Source organism: Larus michahellis, chromosome 4 (genome assembly GCF_964199755.1).
Source record: "Larus michahellis chromosome 4, bLarMic1.1, whole genome shotgun sequence".
Classification (NCBI taxonomy): domain Eukaryota; kingdom Metazoa; phylum Chordata; class Aves; order Charadriiformes; family Laridae; genus Larus; species Larus michahellis.
Window position 1 is genome coordinate 72890352 of NC_133899.1, and position 24551 is coordinate 72914902.

Here is a 24551-nt window from a genome sequence, read left to right on the forward strand (position 1 = left end):
GCAAAATAACCAACTGAAGGAACAATCACTGAAGCACGTGCATGCTTACAGTTTCCCGACATTCTGATTCTTTGCATCATTAAAATAAAATAGATATACACAGAGCGGTGCCCAGTATTTGTAATACAGCAAATCACATGGCATCTCATAGAGGCACTCAAGTATTATGCACCACAGTTCCTTCCCTATCACGGACCCAATCTACATGCCTATGAAGTGATGTTTTTTCTGCAATTGCTTTTTGGTCACGCAACAGAAGAGTCTCAGGGCCCTAAGAATATGGGATGCAGAGCTAAAATTAAGGTTGACCCTACAAATCAAAGCCAGCACTGTAATTTCAAAGTCAAAGTTTAAAAGATGTCAAACCATGGTATGACAGGGTTAACAATCAACTGGGAGAAATAGCACTGCATATGCTCTAACTGTGTATTTTCATATGCTGCAATACTTGCTGGAAGGTAACAACAATCATCTGTTTCATTCTTGAAGACACTCATTTAATCTTAAATTCAAGTTTTATAGTATGTTCACGTACTCGGTTGACCATAATCAATGTCTGTCTCTAACTAGTTTAATATTTTTAGAGCAATTCCAAGGGTCACATAATTCCAAATGCAAAGTATAACTGTAGGTTCACCCGCATTTAGTTGATCTGAATGCCTAATTCTTTGTACTTTGAGTTTGTTATCAAGAGGTTCAAGCAACAACTTCCACAACATGAAAATGAGACACTCCCTTCTCAAAGAAGCCATTATTTCTACCACAATAGTGCACTCTTTCAAAGCACTGTGGAGACTGACCTCTTTTTCATCCGATGACAGCTGCTTTCGATATGTAATTCTAAATCATTCAATTAGTCACAGAGCTAGCAACATCAAAGAAACAACGCAGAGAGGAGGGGAACACTAGAATCTAAACAAATCGTACATTAAAAGGATATTAATGGTATACAACCTCAGTATTTAAGAACAACAAAGATCCTGTGGCTCCAGTTCTAGTTCTTGCATGTCCCCTTACCCTCTTTCCCAAAATGAGGCAAAAGTAAATAATCATGCTGCATGCTTTAAAACTGTGGTGGGTTGACCCTAGCCAGCAGCTAGGCACCCACACAGCCAGACCCAGTGCAAAAAAACCTAAGAAAAATATCCAAAGTACTCTACAGATTATTTATATATTTCTATATCAACAGAGGCTGACTGCAGTTTTTCTCCTCAAATTATCATATCTTTGTGCATTGTATAGAGACAAGTTCTGAAACTGTATCTTGATATGTCTTGCATAGTGATGACACTATTGACACCTTCAGGAGTAGGAGTCTCCCAGGAGTACATGACAGAGCAGCTCCCTCCTCCACCCTAATGCACCAGAAATAGAAAAGCCATTGCTAGAAAGCATTTTTCAGAAAGCAGAGTTTTCTAAATACTTAATAAGGAGAAGAGAATGAGAAGGGGAGAAGTAATTGATTCCTATTAAGCTGAACTTCAGAAGCTCAAGAAGACATGAACAAGCTTAAGAATTTTTAAATTAAAAGCAAGTAGCGGTACTTCCTGAATCTACAAAGCTTTAAAATCAGGATCAAAATGAAAATTGCTCTTAGGCTATATTAGACAGCTCTTTGTCTAGTTTATATGAATGTGTTTATTCTTCAAACTATCTTTAAATAACTATCTCACAGAGGATATGTGCTGTCTCAACTTCTATAAAAGAAACCTAGACGTAGCTGGGTAAATACACACAATAAATGTGTTCCACTTCCCTTGTCCCTACCTCTTTTTCTCCTGCACACTGAAATCTAGCAACACCCGAAGAGACAAGTATGTTTTCCACCAGCTCTCTTGCTGCTTCTTGAAAGAAGGAAACTACAGTCCGTTTGGTTTCTGCGTAGCTATCAGGAAGAGCGCCTTTTTTTTTTTTTTTTTTTTTTAAGCTGCAGTGATAGCTACATTCCGCTGGGGCACCTCCACTGTGCCCCTAGACCCGAGTGACAGGGGGACAGTAGGCTGAGTGCAACCAAAGAGACCCAGCACCATCACCTGCTTTCCCCATCGGCCCATCAGCCAATGTCGACTACAGTAACCCGAGGGAGGAGGTGTTCCCCCAAACTCCTGAGATGAACAGCATCATATACTTTCTTTTACTTCATCATTAAGAAAAAAAGAAGATGAAAGAAAAGGAACGAAGGGCACGGGTTAATAGCACCTCAATTAGTATATTCTCTGTGTTTATTACATCTTGATCATGTTTTAAAAGCGCTTCTAACCGAGCAGTAAAATCTAGATTTACTGCAGTATTCAAGTTGCCTGGAAACTTCTGAGAAGCAGAGAGTCCCTATTAAAAAAAAAAATTATATAAAGAGCTTCCCCAACACAACAACCTACGATTGAGCATTTCTGCTGTATCTTGAAAGGTCATATTTATTTCACGTGTTGAACTACTTCTCCAGAGGGTCTCCAAGTAACTACTGAGCTACAGGAAGATACAGAGACTAAAAAGCCAGATAACTCTGCGGCTACATGTTGGCACATTCCCCTCCCTACAATTCCGGCATTTCACCGAGGTCAGAGAAAAGCTGTCACATAAACCGACATCATTTAGGAGTGTAGCAAACAGTCCCGTCCCCGTCCCCCCCCAATACGGACATAGCCATTAAAGTCAAACACACAATTTAAAAAAAAATAAAAACAAATAAAATAATTATAATAATAAAAAAGAATGGCTAACCCTTATCTCCTTTAAAAGCGTCAAACACCACTGGGGAAGTGGGACAGGGGAGCCAAATGCGCAGAAGTCCAACCGAAATACTTTTTTCAGAAATAAAAGAAGGGACATTCCCCTCCCGGCCCCCCTCTGACACGCTCCTGCCCGTGTCTTCCAGCTCACCCTCATTTTTCTGCCCCCGCACCGGAGATTTGGCCCCCATGGTCCCGATCAACTCCCTTCAACCTCCTTCCTCAGCACTTCTTCCCCACGTCCCGGCAGCCCGGGCCCCCCTTCCGCGCTTCCCGCCGCCCTCCCCTCAGGCGGCAGCGCTCTCCTCACCGCCCCCCACCCCCCACCCCGCCTCGACCCCCCGCCCCGGCCCGCCCCGCTCACCGTTCCTCAGCTCATGCTTGACGGTGAGGAGCGGCAGCTCCCCTTCCTCCGCCGGGCCCGAGGGTCCCTCCATGTTCTGGCAGGCGGGCGCTCCCCCGCCTCTGCCGCTCCCCCTGTGTGTGTGTGCGCGCGGAGGCGGGTGGGGGGACGTCACCTGGCCTGAGGCGGATTTTATTTTCCAGGGGCGCCCCGGGGCAGCGGAGCCATGCAGGCGCGCCGGGGGCGGAGGGGGGCGGCTGTTCTCCCTTCCGCCTCGGGGAAAACGGGATTAAAAAAAAAAAAAAACCAAACCAAAAACCAACCACAAACCCCACACCACCCAACAACAAACAGTTATTAAGATACAGGGAGCCACACGCACGTCGGCTTCCCTCCCCGGCCCTCAGGGCCGGCCCATGTCCTTGCGGCTCCCCTCCCCCTTGCTCCGGCCGCCCTCCCCGCCCAGCGGCAGGGAGCGGAGCCGAGCCGAGCCGACACGAGCCGAGCCGAGCCGAGCCGAGCCGAGCGCGGCCCAACCGGGATAGGCTCGGCGAGCCGGGAGGAGGGGGCGCCAGCGCCTGAGCAGGAGCCGTTCCTCAGGGCGCCCCCTCCCTCCCCCCACTGAGCGCTCATTGGGCGCTCGCGCCCGCGAACACCAGCAGCTGTTGGGCAGGGAGGGCCCTAGGTCCCGCCCCCCGCCCTTCCGCCGAGCGGCGCGCTCTCTCATTGGGTCAGCTGCTGCGCCAATCGCTGGCCCCGCCCCCGGCTTCCCCCCAATCCCTCTACTCCCTGATCTTGTTTGTAAACATTCCCGCCCGCCTCTCCCACTCCCTCCCGGACCCCGCTTGAGGGCGGGCGCTGGGTTGCCTGGAGAAAAGGGAAGGTGCTGATTGACCAACGGGGCTGTCAATCATTCGAGGGAGCGGGCGGTGGCGCCCCTCCCTGGGCTTACGGGCCGGTTCCATTTTACTTGGGGGGGGGGAGCAGCCGTGGGCTTACCCACTCGCAGCGGTAGGAGGGGGAGGCGACGGGCTGGGGGAGCAGGGGATCCCCGGGCGCGGGAACGACACGGGGCAGGGAGGAGCGAGGGACGGCCGGGGGGGGGTTCCCACAGGGCCCTGACCGCCCGCTGAACCCCCGCCTCCTCGCCCGGCGCGGGCGGTGTGTGCGGGCCCACAGTGGCGGCCCGTGCGTGCGGCGCGGCTCGGCCGCCTCGCTGGGCTGGGGCAGCCGGCGAGCTGCCGTGCGATGCGGCACGTCGGTATGTCCGCCTTCGGGCCGGCGCTCGGCGCCGGGTGACAGCCCCGCGGCGGTGCGATAACGCGCTCCGGCCGCGCAGGGCCCCGCAAAACGGGGGGCGCGGGCGGCGGGCGGGCGAAGGCCTGGAGCCGGGCTGGGCTGAGGGGGCTGCGGCCAGCGGGCGCGCCTGAGGCGGCATTCGCCCTTCGTGGGGAACGGGGAGGGGGGCCAGCGGGCCGGGCTGGGGGAGCGGGCGGCGTCCGGGACCCGGCGGCAGGGCAGCCAGCGGCGCCGTCGCCTTGGGACGTTGCGGAGACGGAATTTACGGGAAGATAAAACAACTTTCGTGATGGCTGGAAGGTGACAAAGCAAAGAGGGTCTGTGCTGGTTGTGGCGGCTCGGGGAGAGTTCGTCCGGGGGTTGCCTGGCTCGGCGTGAGGCGGGAGCGGGAGGAGGCGCCGGGCGCAGGTACCCGGCTCACAGGGCACCGCTGGGGACATTTTTACATGGTCCTGCGAGCTGCCTGGGACACACCGTCCTGACAGCCGGTTTTGATTCTCGTTTTAAGGAAGATGTGTTTTGAATCATATTAGACCTGTTCATCTCACTTAAGCCTCTCAGTCTGTTACGTTTCGGAAGCAATCTGATACATGTAACGTAGTCAACATTTCCTTGAGACAGGTCACACAAATCACTTTTCTCCCCTTTTCTTAGTTACAGTAGTTTCTGAGTTGCCGCTTTTGGATGCGGTTGTTTCCTGTCCTTTGACACTATAACAAGATGCTGGTTCACGATGCCATGTCACATACAACAGCTGTGTTCACTCAGAGTCTGATTCTAGTACATCAAACATCAGTGAAATAAAATCATAGAATGGTTAGCATTGGAGGGGACCTTAAATATCATAGAATGGTTTAGGTTGGAAGGGACCTTAAAAATCATCTAGTTCCAACCCCCCTGCCCTGGGCAGGGACACCTCCCACTAGACCAGGCTGCTCAAAGCCCCATCCGTCCTGGCCTTGAGCACCTCCAGGGATGGGGCATCCACAGCTTCTCTGGGCAACCTGTTCCAGTGTGTCACCACACTCACAATAAAAAATTTCTTCCTAATATCCAATCTAAATCTACCCTTTTTCAGTTTAAAAACATTACCCCTTGTCCTATCACTACACTCCCCAATAAAGAGTCCCTCACCATCTTTCCTGTAGGCCCCCTTTAGATACTGGAAGGCCGCAATAAGGTCTCCCCAGAGCCTTCTCTTCTCCAGGCTGAACAACCCCAACTCTCTCAGCCTGTCTTCACAGGAGAGGTGCTCCAGCCCTCTGATCATCTTTGTGGCCCTCCTCTGGACCTGCTCCAACAGGTCCATGTCCTGCTTATGTTGGGGGCCCCAGAGCTGGACGCAGAACTCCAGGTGGGGTCTTCCATTAACATCTTCTGTTAATCTTTTATTTACATTCCAGTATTATATATTTTTGTATATGTTTGTACACATAAGTATAAAAAAAATGCATGTACATATATACATACCCACATTTCTACAGTTTCCTGTAGAGAGATTGGGTTGAACTATTTAAAGTTGAAAAGAGCTTCCTACTATAGAATTGTTTAAATACCAAACCTCAGTTTTAGGGCGCTTTAGGGATTATTTTGCTTCCCAGAAATTAAAAATACTATCCAAGGGCTTCATAGTATTCCTGGTAAAACTTTTGAAGGAGTTTAGCACAAAGCACTGCAGGTGTTCTGTTGAGGTATCTCCTTGTAGCATATGATACACACATAAATTCACTGAAATGTCCATCCAGTTACTGCCTTTCCAACAGTATCACGTCAAAGCTATAAATATAGAAAGTCTGATCACAAAGATGTTTTCAAACTGAAAAATAATTGATTCAGTAACTTTTGTCAGTTGATTTTAGAAGCCTCTCGATTGCAGAGACAGTAAATGCTACATCAGTGTAATATTAAATTACAAAAGGAAAAATAATGAAAATACAAAATAAGCTGATAAAGTTCATTGTTCAATTAAATTTTTGCATCTTTGTAACTAATGGCTCCTTTGAACAACTAGTGGGGAGTGTCAGTTTTACTTCTTCTTTACAGAGATTAACAACCTCTTCTGATTATTCTGTCCCAGATGTTACATTTTGAAGAGACTGGTGCTATATTTCATCCAGCGGCTCTACTAGCCTACACTTTGGACTAACTGTCCCTGGCAGCTGCAGAAGAGAGAAACTGAAATCTGACTCCACGCTGTTCCTTACTAGCACTCGGTGTGAGTGAAGCTGGCAATGAATCTTGTGGTTGCTAGTAGTCTCGGTTTCAGATGTTCATAGCTTAACAGACTTTATCTGCTAATTTGCCTCAGCCTGAAACCTTCTCTTTTCTCCTTTTAAATTTCAGCTAAAGCAGCTATAAAGAGTGAGGCATTAACCCTAAAACATTGAACCAAGGTTAATGATCCTATGTGGTAGCTGCTGACTATGCATATAGCAAGACACAGTGATTACCCTGTATATCTAGATTTAAGTTGTGACTGGGCTTGGCAAGTACCATTGCATGAACTGAAAGTTCATTGTTATGACTGAGGGACCCACTGATTTGCTTGCACCTTGGGAAAAATAACTGAGCAACATGGTCATTCCTTTAAAAAAATTGATGTTTTTCACATAACAAAATATTTTTGCAGTTGGATTCTTGTGTCATACCCAGAAACAGCAAAGCAGCCCTACGGAATGCTTGGAAAGAATCCCACCTTTTGACAGACAAAAGAGCTATACTTATACTGAAATCCTAAACGTCCTGTCAGTAGTCCATGAGTACATGACTATGCTCAAGTTTTTATTTCAACCGAACTTTTGGGAGCAGTGGAGGATTAAACTTGGTCGTGTGCTTGATTTAAGAGTGGACCTTCAGTGGAGTGGTCCAGGCATAGTGGGCTGGTTTCATTACTTCCCTCACCTTTGTCTTTGAAACAGCACCACATAGCTTTGTGGTTGTTTGTAAAAGGATGCAGTTTTGTCAGCCTTAAGGGTAGATAGGATTTACAGGCAGGTGGAAGCATACAGGCTACATCTGTACCAGAAAATAAAGCAGATTAGGCCTTGTCTTTATGTGTCAGGGCAAGTGGCATGGCATAGCTTGAATGCACACAGCTAAATTCTTTCCCCTTCAAAACAGGGTGGCCTTTTCCATACTGCCTGCTGGATTTATACAGATGGCAAACTGTTACTGAGCCATGCTAGACCCCAACTTGTACGAGGACATTGTCTGGGAGAGGACTAGTCAGGGGCCCAGCCATTCCTGAAAGCATGCCAGCAGTCAGAATCTGCCTTTGTACCATTTAAATCACCAATGCAGACAGTCATAGGGTCAGATGAGGGAGGAAATTTGACTTGAGCCTGCAGCCAAAGCAGGCAAGTGGAAGTACAGAAACAATGATGGGCTACAGACCCACACAGAGTAGAGAATGGTCTGCAGGAGATTCCTTTATAGTTTGGAGAAGTAAAACCACCCTTGCTATGTAAACTGTGCTTTTAGAAGTGCAGCTCTGAGTGCAATTTAACTGTCTGTTCTTTGCATTTCAAATACTCATTTATGTGTGTGAGACTGAACAAAAAATATTATTTGGCATAATTGTGCATTCAATAAATTAGCTCTCCAGTGTTAGAAGGGAAAATACTTTGTGTAAAAACAATTAAAAACCATGGGGTAATGCAGAGCCACTCTCCCTCCATAGTGTAAATGTATTTTTTTTTAAATAGCATTTTCATATTCATGTGTACAATAAGAACAACCTCGCAGGTCAATCAACCAACAGTTCAGTGTTTGGGCTGAGCTGCAAGTTTGGGAACATGGAGTAACACAGTTCTAAAGATAGATGTCCCTTCTCTACCCCACAACACAACTGTTCAAAAATATGTGTATTTACTTGCCATTGCTAATTGTGAAGAGAGGGAGGGAAAAAATCTTGTGGGAAATACCCACATGGAAAGATATTATTGAACTTCATTTAAGAAAAAGTGTCACAACATTTCCTTTTTGGTTTTAAAAGAGGGGATGTGCCAAGCTGGTTTGAGGCCTGAGGTGAAATTGAAATGCTCAGTGTACAGACTTCAGAGAGGAAATGAGAGAGAGAAAAAAAGAAAAAAATGAGTGCTGTAGCTGCATACTTCCAGGGTGTCATTGCTTTACAGTTTCGAGGTACTTAATTTACTTTCTTTCTGAAGGGGAGCTGCATATGAAAAATGTAGTTTCTATGGAGCTAAAGTTGGAGGCGTCTGTCGCTTTCTTATGGTCATTGAATTGTTACAGAAATAGGTGTTATTTTCAAAGTACAAATGTTGGAAAGCCAGATGATACAAAATGTTCCCCTTAATCACTCCACGGAGAACACTTGCACAGCAAGGGAAAAAGAAGATCAAATTTTGGAAACCAAGAAATGAATTTAGGGAAGGACTCCCAGTGAAAGACAGTCATGACATGAAACAGCTTTTGTGTGAGATTTTAGTACAGTATTGTTTCTAGTTTCTACTTTACATATAGTATCTGTGATATTTTTTTTTTTTTAAATTTGCAATTTAACATTTTGTGCTTGGTAACTGTCAGAAAAGTAGACCGGGTAGGTAACTTTGCTGTTTAAAGAATTTTTGTATGAAACCGCTCTGGCCAACAGTTTTATCTCTCTAAAACCACTGAATGTCTTACCATGAAAGGGGAAGTTATGCTAAGCATCCAAACCTAATAATTCTCTTAACGGAAGTGGTACAACTCTGTCAGGAAATGGATCATTTCTTGAAAGAGTGCAAATAAGTGAAGATGTTTTACTGATTCTAGGGTTACATCTTTGATTAAACTTAAGTCCTGTTTCAGTTAGTATTCATTTTTTCACTGAAAATTCATTTATTTTTTCTTCAGTTACAGTACAGTTACAACTACTATTCCCAGCAACACTTTCAAAAGTTTAATTGTTAAAAATCTACATGGCTATAAAAAAGAAACTATAAAAATATTTGTTACATTACTTGGTTTCTGATGAGGAAAAGGAAAATGAATGAACACTGTCCAGAGGGGAAAGGAAGCAGCACTATGTATTAAAACAGAAATAGGGGTTTATTTCAATTTCTGATCTGCTAAAATGTTAAAGCTAGGCAGAGATGGAATTTCTAGTTAATACAAATAATAGACTTTTGGATCCTAATCCTCACTCACTCGTAATAATTTGAAATTATTTTCAAATTTGTTGGAAGAAACACAGAGGGCTGTTCTACATAATGGTTTCATTAAACCTCTGAGTAATACCGACTGCAGTGTAATTAAACACAAAATCCTTTTCAGAAGACTCACATGTGAATTCTCACTATTTTTAAAATTGGCTGTAAACTCTGGAGAAAGGGACTTTAGAAAGGAGAAGCCAATCAAGATGATCTGAAAGCTAGAGATGAGGAAATTAAAACTTGTAACTCAGCATGGAGACCATGATACATCCTGATAGTTGCAGAAGCCATGCATCTGCTTTCCACCCCCACAGAAGGAAGCAAAAACATGAGAAAAAAAGTTATTAAATGGCAGAGCTTAAAGGTATGCATTGTAGTTCTTAAAGAGAGCCTACTGAAAAGGAGGTAAGGGAAAAAAGTGCCACATAAAATGAAGGGGGAAAGGGAGTTTTTGAAAAGCGTAAATGAAAACTAATAACTTAATTTCCACAACTTTTTTTCTACTGATGTATTTAAAGATATTGCATCTGTTAAATTACCATAGAGCAAAAAAGAGATTTAACAAAGTGAACAATGTTGCAGAGATTCCTTTTTTCGTTTTCCCTTTACCTTGACGAAAGTTGTATGGTTATTGATTTTGAACCTACTCTTTTAAATTTAAAAAGATATGATGCTCCCATGAATTGAAATAACAGAAAAGAAAGTCCTGAAACAGGCGGATAAATTAAGAGAATTATATTCCAGACTTAGGTGGTATATCTCTTGGAGTTTGGACAGAACTTGGAGCTCCTCAGAAAAAATACGAAAACTCCCATTAGTTTCAAGTACTATATCAGGTGATTGGAAGGCATCTCTTAATGTAGTGTAGTATAATATTATATAATATAATAAAATACAATATGATTTAATATAAGCAGCATTACAACTAAAAAAAAAAATTAAAGGACCGGGAAAATGTTTTGAGGAAAGATTTGAAAGATTACCCTTAATTTTAAAGAATAAAAAAAAAATTAAAATGGATTATAAAAACAGTAGATAAACATGATTACACAAACACAAACCAGAAATAACATACTACTGTGAAAAATCATGTAGTAAAACCAGTATCTATAATAACAAATTACAAATTTTCAGTATGTCTAAAAAAATGGGGGGTTTTAACGGAAGTTGCATAGTTGACATTGGCACTGTAAACTGTATGACTTGGGACTAGAGCTAACTGGTAACTGGTGCTCAGCAATTCTATAATTTCATTACTGTTTTTCTTAAATTTTTCATCCCGTACTGATTTATTGAGAGATAGGATACAACCTAGGGTATGTCTGGCTCAGCATCCGGTCCCCAGGGCTGGCCGTTAGCAGCTGTGTAGTGTCACAACAAACCGTGGTAAGAAACTTCTAAGGTTTAACTACGCAGACTATAAATAAAGACCTCCATGTGTTTGCTTTAACTTTGCTATTTGCTGGTTTCATGTGATGCCCCATAATGATTTAGTTAAAAAAGAGAGCAAATAATTGCTGCCTTTTATGTCCTCCATGCATTTATTGGATCTGCCCCTATTTCATAGGCAAACTCATAATGTGAAGCAGAAGTCCCCCTGCCTCAAAATGGCCAGTAAAATATTTGCTGTAGGTAGAGGTTATGTACTAGCAGTTCTTTGAGATTTCAGTAATCCTTGCACAGCCTCATTTCTTTCATTTTTCTTAGGTAAAGGGCTTACAGGGGGAAACCTAGGTTATTCAGATGTTAGAACCATCAGTTTCAATACACTTCTTTTCTCTTCTCATTTAAAGTGCTTGCTGTGACAGTCTTTCAAGAGGATATCAAAACCCCAGTTGGTCAAAAGGCATTTTACACTTCTTTTGTAAGTTCCTCAGGATTTGCGTTTTCTCTGAAGTGTTAGACTTCTATGCAAAATGTCCCATTAAGCAGTTTTCCTGTGTCTGTCATTTATTAAGTCTGGCTAAGAGTGAGGTTTGGCAACCTGCTCCTTACAATGTGTCACATTGAAAGTTACTTTTCTGTTGTGACTGCTTGTTAACATATTGATGAGCAACATCACAGCAGTGCAGATTATTGACATTGTAAATAGCCCATTAACACTGAGCTACTTCAACCCCCAGCCCCCCCGCCCCCCCCCAGCATTTTCTGGGATTTAATGAAGATTTACGCTAATATCACATATTTCTCCAGCTTCAAAAGAACACATTCCTATTCAACCATATTTTATTACACCAAATCCACTGTGTCATTACAGAAACTCTGTAGTAAGTGATTTGCTTCCCATTGGACTCAGTGTTACCTTCCTACAATGCTAGTGAGATGCATCTTCAAAATGGGAAGTCAAATGAGGCAAACCCCACAGATTCTTAGAATTACTTGTAATATGCAGAGAAGTTAGGATATGAATTCAACTTAATCACTTGTTTTCTGAGTAACATATATCTGCAGCATGGCCTTATGATGTCTTCCCACCAAAGCATTTGGGTTTGAGTGGTAGTGAGTTGCTGTGAGATGTTTTCCATTATTTTCCTAAGTCTTTAGATAATAAATTGGTTAAATTGTTCCACTGTGTGACAGTATTTTTCTTTAGAAAGCTTTGTGATTGAAGACAGTGGACAAGCATGAGGTCCTGGTTTGGTTTATACATACAATAAAATAATTGCTTTTGGATAGCAAGTACTAAAGCAACAGAATTATAAATCGTTCAGGATTGGACATGAACCCACTGCAGTCATGGAGCGCTATCCTTTGATGGATATATAGGGAGGAGGTGAAAGGGATTTCTGCAAAAATCATGCGTCTCTCCCTGCTTTTGTCAAACCCAGAGCGAGTGTTAATCCTTTATTTAATCTTGTGTTTCAAGCCAGAGCAGGACCGTGCTTTCTGTAGCCTTTTATGTACCCTTTCTGACTTCAGATATCCCATGAAAAAGTAATCATTCCTCCTGTAAGGCACCGGTTGCCTAATCTTCCCAGTGCCTCTTTTTCTCTGCAGAAGTAACTGCCTTCTCTCACCCACCTACAGGCCCCAGGAGAGCAGCCTTCCCCCCACTCCCTGCTTCTGCTACAGGAGCAGCAGCGTTCACTTGTCTTCAGTGAGAGAGTCAGGGATGTTACTGTCATAGTTGCACATCATCGCTCGTCTCTTCCTTTTAATGCTTTTACCTTTCTGGGTTGAAGCTTCACAGTGCATCTTCTTATATAGTCGAAACTTTGGGCTACAATTCAGTCAGTTTGGGCCCTATTCATTCGGTTGTTCTGTTCGGGTTTGGAAACTTCATTCCTGCTGAGATTCTTAAAAGTGACAAATACAGAAATCATGTAGTCTTATTAAAACAGAGCCTTGTCTAGCATAATGATAAAACCAAAACATTTGAAGAAAGTCTGCCTACCCATCTGATTAATAATCTTACCATCCCCCGTTCATAGAATGTTCACTGCTAATCTTTAGCTATTTACTTAAGAGAGGCTTATCTCTTGTCTTTCCTGTTTTTTTGCTGTTCTTGCATCTACCTGTTAAATCCACATCTTCATACAGTAAATATCCCAGCAGTCAAGCTACCTACAACATTCATAGGCTGTTTCAAAGAAGCCACAAAGGTATTCTGATTTATAACAAAAAGATCTATTCTGATTTATTACAAAAAAGATCTAATGAATTAATTCTAAATGATCTTTTATAGGTGGTGCTGAGGTTGTTTTCAAGCAGAAGTTTAAATTGAGAGACATACGCTTATGGTTTTAGTCATAGGACCTGCACTGTTCAGTGCAGGTAAGAGATGACATCTCTTTATACATAAGATAAAGTAATTGCTTTTGGATAGCAAATACCAAAGTAACAGAATTACTTCTTTAATGCTGAAGAGCTCTTGCTGTAGCCGGGAAGCCAGACCCAGAACAGAAAGGTGCCCCCCCCGGCCCCACCACCAATTTCTCATTAATGCGCTGTGATGGAAGCCCTTAGAGCACAACTGAGAACTGGGAAAACTTTGACTTTTTCACTGAAGCTGATAGTTACTCTAAAGATCAGAAGTTGGTGGTCCATCAAAAATACATGTCTATAGGGAACAAAATGGGCCATCTATAAGCATGGTAGCCTCTCTGTTCCTGTTTATGACAGACATTTGAGTTGTATGGCTTCGGCAGAGCTCGTGAACCCAATGTCTGTTAATATTCTTAGCTATTTTTAATATACATAGATTATATCCTAAACAATGCCTGCTTAATATACTTTGTTTTGCATATTTTCTTTCGTATACTCTAGTAACCATGGAAAACTCACATACAGATCATTCTATTCTTTAAACTATAAGATACCCATTTGGGACTGTCTTTTATTCTGTTAAATTTATGCAGTCTTGAAATAACTCTCTGTAATTGAAAACAGTTTGCTTTATATGATCAGCGATGGAATGAATGCATATATATTAAATATATATATATGCACACTTTTTTTGCCTAGAGTTTGAAAGCATGTACTGATTGCAATGCTTTCCTTCTTCAAAAGGACTGGAAAATATTGTGTAATATTTTCCAAACGGAAGCTGGATCTACTCAGAATGCTTAGTTTTTAAACTTTCCAGTAAATGGGGAAAAAAAAAAAAGCATGTTTATTGTTTGATCAGGAGGACACAGACTTGCTAATTTTTACATATTGTTTCATATTCTTTTATATGCCTTCTGGTAAACTATATTTTTGATGTCAAGCAAGAAAGTCTCACTTCTTTCCAGTCTTGTATTTCATGCTCCAGTGAACTTGCATTATTTGTGACAGTTTTCCCATGGACACAATGATTGTATATATCACATATCTGCAGTTTGAAGTGCTTAAGAGATTTAAAATTAGCCTTGTATAGCAAACTGCCAATGTCAAAGTCAGTTAATTTACAAAGACAAGTAGTATGAGAATGGAGAAAAGATTTCCGTTAGGGAAAATGGAGAGAATGGAGTTTGAAAGTCGTTAGCTACCATCATCTTTTCAAATGTTTTAGTAGTAGTAACTATTTTTTTAATAGCAGTCCTCTACTGCTCCATCAGCCTGACTGGAAATTGTAGCAGGTTCTAGTAACTGAAGCCTGTTCACCTTCCTTTGAGCTGATTAAAATCCCCTCTCTTCTTTCTGTGGTAAGAAACACCTTCAGCCTATATTCAAATGATAAATTTCCGTCTTCACCTATTATTAAAAATACTCCCTGATAGGTATGATATAATGATATATCATGCAATATATCCTGCTGTATATGATTTTTGTTTGTTTGTTTTTATTTCCAAGTAGCCAAGCAATTACCTGTTTTGCGGATTTGTCTTTTTTGGTCCAGAAATGCTGATCCTGGATACTCACTCCATTTTCAAAATTCTAGGTGGTCCCAAAAATGTGTTTGCACAGTAATTATATTAAAAGAGAAGCTAGCTAAATAGGCCTATGTTTCAGCCAAACTCACTACTCCCTTTCCCCCACAATCAAAACCCCACACATTTGACTAATCTTTTGGAGACAAATCCCATAGATTTTTCACAGTTTAGTGTTTACAAATGTGAATGCTCTATTTTAATTGTACATTTAGATTTGGAGCACATTAATGCAAGCTGCGGAGTGCTTTTAATGTCTTGTCTTTTTTCATTGCATATACTGTGTAGTCTTACCCTTCTTTGGGAGAAGATATTACTGGTAATAGCTAATTAATTGTATTTGGAACACTCTTCTAAGATGCTTGTCTCAAGAGGATATATATTTATGGAATTAGGATTAAAGGAATGTCTGTGTTTGTAGATTGCATTCTAATATAAAGATAGTTTTGTTACTTTTAAATATGTTAGCTTTGGAACTGGAAGCCTAATAAAACAATCCATGCAAGATTCTTGGCTTTTGCATCTAGACAGTTCCCCAAGTAAATTAATTTAGGATGTAGCTACTGGAATCCATATGATGTGCTGCAAACTGCAGTTATATGGGATAAAGTCCACTTGGCTATCAGTTTTTATGTTAACCTCTGCAAACAAAGAAATCACCCTTAGCTTCGAAGTTCCTGAACCACAGTGGGTCATGGAATGCCGGAAGAATCTACCAGCTAAGTTTTGTCAATATTTGCTCTGATTTTAAACTCTTCCTTGTGTATGCATTATTGGCCACTGTCAAAGTCAAGATACTGGGCTTGATGTAGCTTTAATCCTATCCTCTGGAGAATACTGTTCTAATAATATTTTTAATTATTTGGACTTTATTTGTGCATTAATCCACACCATGAAACTCTTAAAGCACTATGATGTAATGGAAAGTGAAGATACATTTCAGAGAAGGAGGAAAATTAAGCCAGATCAAAACCCAATGCTCAAACAAGCCAAGAGTCTTTTCCCATTTGAAAACAAAATAAAACAAAACTCTCCATACTTAGGATATATAGTAAGTTACATGAAAAAAAATCCAAGAACAAAAATGGTTATGCAAAACTTAATATCTTAAAGCACCTCCTAAACAGAAGCTATGGAATTTTAAGGTACATTATTGCAATTATCTGGCACGTACACAGAAAATAGGATCAATAGTTCCTAAGCAGACAAAGAGCTAAACCTTGTTTCAGAACTGCATGGTTCATCAAAACTAATTAAATTATACCGGGGGTGTTAGCTTGTTCCATACACGTGTTTATAAAAAGCATGTGTATTGCTTCTGTGTATTGCTTGTATCTTCTTTTGTCCTTACTTTTAACTTTTCTGTCACATCTTTCTTTACTTACATCTGTGTATAGTATATGGCTCGTATGCAAACACTTACGCAGATGAAGTACAATACAGCAAATGTTTAAGCACTTCATCTGTCCTTGAACTCAATAGGACTACTTATCTACTTATCTCTGTTACTTGTATTCGTAGAAGTACTATGGGTTTGAGTCCTTAAACTCTAAGCTCTGAGACAAAGTTTTATGCCTATTAGCTCAACTGTATCTGGGAACAAAACCCTAAATAAATAAAACAGCTTAAATTTTGTTCTGTGTTGCTTCTATACAAAACATGGGCTCAAATCTGTATTAAAATGGAATTGTGGAAGTAGAGCACACCAACCTCTGTAGCTTATTTATATTTTAAAAATATAAAATGAGGTGATAGATCTGTAAGACATTTTCAGCCCTTTACCTTCTTATTGTTGGTAATGAAAATCAAAATTATGACATTAACATCTCTTTCAAGTCAGCTAACTGATGCTGCAGCATTATGAGTCATATCTTTAACACCAAGCTGCTTTAAAAAAAAGTATTTTAACGGTGATAAAAGGTATGACAATGATAGGCCTACAGGTCTTGCTCTATTTACCCATGAAACAGGGAAAAGCAGTAAAAGTTCAGGATGCATTCTATGAGCTAGAGAGGTGAACTGTGTATTTTTTCAACATCTTGAGTTCTCTGCTGAAACTGCAGATGAAGGCAGCGGTTTGAGATATTCACTCTCTCTGCTGTTACTGCATTGAACAGAGTAGTGTATTGTATTAGCTGCTGAATTAGCTAACAGAGTGACAGCATTTAGTCATCTGATACCTGATCTAGTCTGCAACCAGAAATTTATGAATTCTTCACGTGACCTGTGTTAGGACCCAAGCCTAGCAAAATTTCTAAGCTTCTCCCTTGCATTTGCTGCACAGCCATGGTGCTGCTGCCACCAACAGTGACGCTCTGAGGTTAACATGATAGACTGGCTGCATCTGAATCATCCCCATGCTGCGGGGTCAGGCTGTATGGGACAGTTTGGTAAGGGCCTGTATCCTTTCCCTCAATTTAAAAGTGGAAGGTAATAGGGGATTTCCTTTTCAGAACACAATGCTTCAGTTCAAGCCCATCTTTCTTCTAGACAGTAGGCACCATTGCAGCATATGGCTATAGGGTAGCTCATTCTCTGCTTCGTCAAGGATTATTCTGGTGGATGAGGACAGTTGCCCAGTGGAATTATATCATATGCTGGTCTTGAATGACTGTTATGAGTTCAGGCACTGTTGGTACTCTGCAGCACCAACACACCGCTTGCAGAACCTCTCTTCCCATGGTTAGTGTGATTGCCATTTGTCTATAAAACTAGGTCATTCCTGATTCCTACAGATAACTGAACAATCAGTGTAGCAACACTCTCATTTGCTTGCTTGAACTGCCACATCATCCGAGGTCTTCCATCCTCCACGTTACTGCCAAGCTGAGGTCCTCAAAGGTTCACGTGGCATGGAGTCTTATATTATCTCAGTATAGGCAGGGGAAGAAGAGCTATGAATTACATACAGATCTTCATTTGGCTCCCACTACAAGGTGCTTACAAGGTGCTTTGACTGTCCAGGATTATAACTCACTAACTCTGCAAATACTTGTTCACAAGTTGGTGAACATTGTTATTGATGGTGAACATTGTCATTGATGATTTATGTGCTCTGTGATGTAGTCTACCAAATAAGTGCGTAACATCTGTGGTTTCTAGAGCTTGGACATCTTCACTAGGGACAAAGCAGCACTCTCTTCTCCATAGGGATTGCGGTCACTGTCAGACGTAGAGCATATGTCTGATGATTGATATTACTGCCTATCACTATTCCTTTTCATCATGCTGCTTTACTCAGTGTTGGCCAGTCAGGCCCTGAACTCTTGCAGGTACCTGGCTGCACCAACAGACCATCAAGGGACAGTTTCCAGATCATCATGACAACTATAGTTGCCACGTAATACCATAGTTGTCAGGTATGCAGTAATGAAAACATAGTAGTGCAGCCGTAACTTGTCTGAAACTTCATGGAGCCTTTCCAGTTGGAATGGATGCTGCAGAACAAAGCTGTTCAGGCATCCTTGACGCAGATTAATATATGCGCAGAGTGGATACTCCAAGATAAAATAGCAGTCCGAGCACCATCACATAGCACAGTTGCTAACAGCACTTTGTCTACACTTACTCCTGGCAGTTGCAGTGAGGTATTCCTGCAGAGCCTGCCACCGATTCACCTGGTTATCCAAACGGCACCACATAAGCCAGGCGTTTCATCAGGGAAATGATGCTTTGTCCTTTTGAGCTCTTCACAGTCTTCTTGGTCTAAGAGCTGAAGGAATCAGTGGAACAACAAAAGTCAGTATGTCTCTATCAGAGGTGTTTGTGGAGGCAAAGGTGTTTGTGCTTGGTAGTGTTTGGAGAGGTAAAATTCACTGGATGTTCCCCAGGCACCGCCTACTAAGACATCCACATTTCCAGGACACTATCTTTGTGTAAATACGTAGGCTGCAATCATTCCTTTAGTGACCATATCTAAGGAGAATTGCTTAGCGAGGAGCAATGGATGCAGTGACTTAGCACCTGCTGGCAGACATGTGAACCTAAAAGAAATGGCGTAATCCTGGGAGTAGCCTGAATGACATGACAGCAGGAGCATGGCACGTTTTTTTTTGGGAGCATGGTACTAATCTTATGGTGTGTAGGGAGCAGAACATCACTCACCTACTTACCTCTGGATGGAATTCCTTGGGAGGAACGGGCACCTTGTCAGCCCTGTGACCGTGCATGACGTGACTGGGTGTAACTTAGGCGGGGACATATTTTCTTATCAAAATAAGCACCTGTGGCTGCTGCCTTGCAAACAAAGCAATGCAAGTCACTGTACTTTGTCCTTTGGACTTCCACTTTCATTCTACACAAGTAAGAAGTGGAAAGAAAAATTTTCCTCACTTCAGGAATTTTTTATCCAGCCAATACTCATCACCGTGGCTGCAGCGTGCAGTACTCTGCTGGCTGGGCAGTGCTGCTTCGCAGGGCAGGCGAGAGGCTGGCATTGGTGGCCTGCAGGCAAGGTCCTCCTGCACCCTTGGGCTGTCTCAGCGTCAGAAGAGGCCAAGACAGAGAACTGGTGGCTGGACCCAGCCCAGAGAATTGTGGAGCAATTCTAAAGATCCGTAGCTCAGTGTAGATTGGGAAACTATATTTAAATACCGCCCTCATGTTTTTTTTCAATTTCTTGAAGTTGAATAAGCGCTTCTTGTCATCTTATATGAAAACAACCTCTGGTAGATCATTTGCTGTCTCTTCTTACTGCAGCTGGTGAGTATTCCTCTCAGCAAAGTCAAAGGCATGAAAGTGGCATTTTTAAATCTCGATAAAGGCCCTTATCTCCTCTTATCTGTGTACAGTATCTTGCCAAAGTTGCGTGTAAATGAGGTGGCTGCTCTAAAGCTTGTTAGTTCTGTGTTTTTGTAAGGTGATGGGGCAAGGTATGCAGGTATTAGGATATGACCCAAGGGGTTGGAAGGGTGCATGAAGTCGCGAGACCTCATCCTTTGCAGGATAAAAAAGCCTAAACAATCGACGTCTTAGACAGATTGTGGCCATGCAAGGGCAGGGCCCCGCTGTGAACTATTCTCTAGTCTCTGCCCATATTACGCCACCTGAGAAACAATTTGTTTTGTCCCAGAGCAGAAGTCAAGTGTAAAATACAAACGTGGTGGTGGAAGTTCAGGGAGCCTGTGCAAGACATGTCACGCTAACAGGCTGTGCTGTCTGAAATGGCTGCTGGTAATTGCTTTCTGTTGTTTTTTTCTTAATATACTGGGAGCAAATAAACGTTGTGTGTCTTTTTTGCGAGTAAACAAGATTGCATCAAAGATTCATTGATTCTATCATCAGTTTCTCATCCTGACACAATCTGTAGGATCTTGAGTATAGGCTAGCTGCTTTAAGCAGCACAGAGAACACTAATGGAAACTCATTTAAATTTCTATTTGCAGCCCTCATCTAAAGGTGCATAAACTTCAAAGGCAGATGCCCTGTATTTCAAGTGTAAAGTTAAATCTTAATTTGCTGCATGAGCCCCTGTCTGAAAATACACAAAGCACTTCCTCTTTGGAATGATACACGAAGCACTTCTGTGCTTTGAAATGATTCATAGCAGATGGGGAGAAAATGGATCATTAATTGATTCTTCAAATAAAACATCACAAGTATAACTGAGAGACCCGGTTGGAAAATCAAATGGAGTAAATTTTCAGAGGTTTGTATTTTTCACAGAAGTCTCTTGGCAGAATTTCAAATCAGCTCGATGATTAAGCAACAGGTCATTTTAAACCATGTTTGCATTAACAAACCTCTGTAACCATGCTCATACTAGGGCAAGGCATAGTACACAAAGGGTTTGTTAGATTATAATTAGTTCAGATTGCTTTCTATTATGTATCAGTAAAGGCAGCCTGTGGGGCTGGCTCATGTTTCACGTTACCCTGCTGTTCCTGTTGGTGCAGCAGTAGCTTTGGGTGAGCTGTCTGTGTGACAGTATCTGAAAAAACCTGCCCAGCAGTGTTAAATGGTGACCCCTGCACTTTTTTGGCCAATGAACCTGTACGTGCCATCACCCATTCTTATTGTCAAACTTTAAACTGAAACTAGGACAAAAGTGATAGAAACAATGCAAGGCTGTATTTCGTAAGAGTCTTTGGGCTCCTTGTAAGCAAGTCTCTGCATTACACTTTGAAAAGTCGCTGCATTAAACCATATTCTTATTAGTGTATCAATACCAATGCAGAAACAAACCTGTAATCTGTGGCATCAGAAACTGGTGTTAACTACTTCGCAGTCTTCAAACTGACTCTTACCAGCGGTACTTTTTACAGGCTATTTATTCTCAGGTGGTCCATCTTTAAAACCACAGAAATACTATATGGTTTTGGTTTTATTTCATGAATTTACCTCACACCTGTAAAGGCAAAGCAGTCCCACTGACACTTCTCAAGGGTGTTTTAATCCTTTTGTGTTATTATGTAAATTTTTGATTCATTTTTATCTGGCGTGGTTTAGCACAGCGGCATGGACACACCCACCGCATCTCAAAGTGTAATCTTTCTGACACTTAAATGACATTTTTCCATTTTCTTGGGTAATGAATAATTTACAGTGTGGGCCTGAAAAGAGTCTATGCTCATATTTAAATATCTGCGAAATTTACAGATTCACTTTTTCATTCTGAAAGCTCTCAGGTGATACAGAATTACTTCCTTCTCTAAAGAGATTATGCTCTGCAGTTTATAAAGTGCTTTATAAACTATAGCTCAATCAGCAATTTAATGTAAAGGTACATAACTTTGCAAGGCTAGCTGGTGTTTCCACTGTCAAAAATTAAGGAAGAAATAATTAGAAAAATTATGCTTAATCCAAGGCTATCTGTAATATTAAAAAGGTGCGTGTATATGTCTCTCTACGTGTAGGTGTAGGTATTGAGGTTCAGAGGAGTCTTACAAGTCTAGGAAACCATTTGTGCATTTATTGTGTTTTATGATTTCTGAAGGTAGATTATTTTGTCTCAGACCGAGAACAGGAAAAGCTCATTTAAGGCTTAAAATTGAGAGAGAGTTTAAGGTACAATTGAGAGATACAGCAAGTACATAAATTACAAAGAGCTAGTGAGAGGAGAGAAGGCATCTGAATTCCTATATTGCCAAAGGATGCTGCCAGGCAAACCAAGGAAGCAAGCCCTATGAAGGTCAGTCCAGCTTGGACTCGTGGAGACAGAAGTCTGAACTCGGGGAGGAAAAAGACAGAGACAGAGGCACACTGTAGACAAAAGAAAGAGGGAGGAAACAAGAAATAGCCTGAGACATGCAAACAACAGGGTGATGCAAAGAGGCTACATTGCCCATCACAGAAGTCCTCTGAAAGACAAGGCAACCTCTTTATTACATCCTGTATGGAGCTGCATTTTTCTTGCTTCGTGTTGAGTTGCAGATTATTTGGCAAAGGTGGATGGTATTGGTCACTTTTTCCAAGCATTACTATTGAATATTTAACTGTTACCTTGATATACAGTAACTAACTTTTTTATCAGGCAAGGCTTAAAGATAGAAACTAGTGAATCTCTAAGTGGTACGACAGTCAAGGGTACGCCTCTTGAGAGCAGCAGGGGTTTTCAACAAGATACAGTAACGTTCCTCACAACGTGCATTTTTCCTAGCATGAGTTGTGGGATTCAGGGGAAATAAATAGTGCGTATTCTTTACAATCAGTTATAAAGATGAGGCTTAGAACCAGTCCTGTTCCAGTCATCTCAGCAAAGATCAGCACCTCACTGCACCCACTCAGCCGTACTCAACTAGTGCGCTGAGAACAGCCTCTACAAACGGTGAATGACTTAGAGCTTCACCTGGCAACAATGGATCACAATTTCTGAATAAAAAAAAAAATAATATTCACCCTCCAAATCTGGCCTTCCTGAAAATATTATTGTCTAGGTAATGGGATATTTTGCAAATCAGCTGGACCAAATCAATCAGGGAGTGTGTATCTGCTTAAGTCTATTGGAATGGTGCCACGCAGGTATCTGCTAAATGAAGATGTCACCTAACAATTTTGCATTACTTATTAAAACCAGACCCAAGATCCATTCAGAACTTTTACCAAAGCTGGTACATACCTGCACTTCCTGACTGCCACTTTGATGCAAAGAAAGGTTTTTTCCCTGAACATTTATATCTTTTTAATATAAAATAATTTCAATACAATATGGTTTCTGACAAGTTGGTTCATTATTCTGAACTACTGATATGGCATATGCCATACCGCCATCATTGTCTGATCACACAGCTTCCTACATCATTCTTCTAGATCATTCTTGTACATTATCATCTCTTTCCAGCTTTGAAGCTCTATCATCCTTGGCAAGATCTGGAAGTGCAGCTCAGGATATGGCAGGTGCCCACGAATCAATAGTGGGGAAGTGTCATTTCAATGTGTTGGACAGCAATATATTTGAATATGTATTAATTTACATTCAGTATGTAAAACTCAAAATACACATGAAATACATTGAATGTTCATGTAAACCTCTAAAAAGAAAGAAAAGTGGATTTTGTGCTTTTAATGTGGAAGAAAAGATTCTTCAAGACTGATCTTGACACTTCAGTGCTATGAAGCTTTATAATATTGGTTATTGGTATTGTAAGTCAGGAAGTCCAATGTGGGCAACATGACTTAGAACAAGGGTTTTTCCAGACCAAGTGCTTTAAGTATGAAGTTTGTCATTATGCAGCCAGTAAATGAACTGATTTTCAAATGCTAGTTACCCAGGGTTCTATCAAGTCTGCTTTAGAGCTTCATTCCATTAAAGGCAACGCAGACTGGAAAGCCAGATCTTAGAGTCCCTCAGTGAGGGGACATCACATAGGATGCCCTCAGGTACAACAGCCATCTCATGAGCTCTGTCAGCATCTTCTCTTAAGGGCTTTTTAACACTTATGCTGCACCCTGTCTTTATCTATATCATGATCCAACATAGCCCCATGAGATAGCTGATGGTTTCAGATAATGGTAGGTATCTCCAAGCAAATCGAAAGGAGTTAAAAAACCTCTGCTAGGTTCACAGATAGGAGCTACAAGCCCAAGTACTTCTGTAAGGTACTTAAAGCCAACATTTCGTCACTACTGATATTCACAGTTCTGTAGCTTGTTAGCCACTTGCTGTCATATGAACCTAAAACTTTTCGGCGCCTAAATTGTTGCTGATAAAATCCTATAGGTACTTCCATTTCTGCTACTGGGCACACACTTTATGAGGGGAGAATCAGGCTTGCCCAACAGCAGACCAGGGCATTTGTGGTAACACACCTAGCTGAAGACAGCCTTTGTCCCAGACTAGTTTCCTGAACTTCAGTCTGCCTTTCAAATCCAAGTCAGCTAGTAGTTCTTAAGGCCATAAATCTTACAGATGATTTAAATGGTTTTGAAGATGCTCAGAAACCAAGAAAAACAATCTGAAATAATCTAATGAAGAAATCTGGAATTTTTAATTAGGATCACTGTATTTAATTTGAAACCTCTTGAATGAATAATTCCAGACTGGTATTAGAAAGTTCTCTTTGCAGTAAGAATAATGTCTCTTAAATTGACACTTAGAGGCCTGGATTAGAGCTCAGCTATAATTCTAAATCCAATTTCTTGTTATCTTTAAAGCGTGTGTTTGGAATTGTTCATGATTTTGTAATTTTTTGTGCAGCATACAGAGTGATAATGTAAAAGCAGAAAAGATGAGAAG

General features: G+C 41.5%; 2 protein-coding genes across 9 annotated transcripts in view; one reads left to right on the forward strand and one right to left on the reverse strand.

The window, feature by feature from the left end:
- The window catches only part of RPS6KA5 (ribosomal protein S6 kinase A5), an 80715-nt gene extending 76986 nt beyond the window's left edge, over nt 1–3729 (reverse strand). The window contains exon 1 of one of the 2 annotated variants that reach the window (XM_074585506.1): nt 3094–3729. In XM_074585506.1, coding sequence (XP_074441607.1) covers nt 3094–3166 — 73 coding nt within the window. In that variant the 5' untranslated portion in view covers nt 3167–3729. The remainder of the gene's footprint in view (nt 1–3093) is intronic. The other variant, XM_074585508.1, reaches the window with a different exon arrangement.
- Nucleotides 3730–4045: 316 nt separating this feature from the next.
- DGLUCY (D-glutamate cyclase) overlaps nt 4046–24551 on the forward strand; it is a 50312-nt gene continuing 29806 nt past the window's right edge. The window contains exons 1-3 of one of the 7 annotated variants that reach the window (XM_074585517.1): nt 4047–4083; nt 6449–6586; nt 11321–11391. The gene's annotated coding sequence lies outside the window, so the exon portion shown is untranslated. Of the gene's footprint in view, nt 4084–4125; nt 4334–4557; nt 4672–6448; nt 6587–11320; nt 11392–24551 lie in introns of those variants that run through there. The other 6 variants (XM_074585515.1, XM_074585512.1, XM_074585513.1 and 3 more) reach the window with 6 other exon arrangements.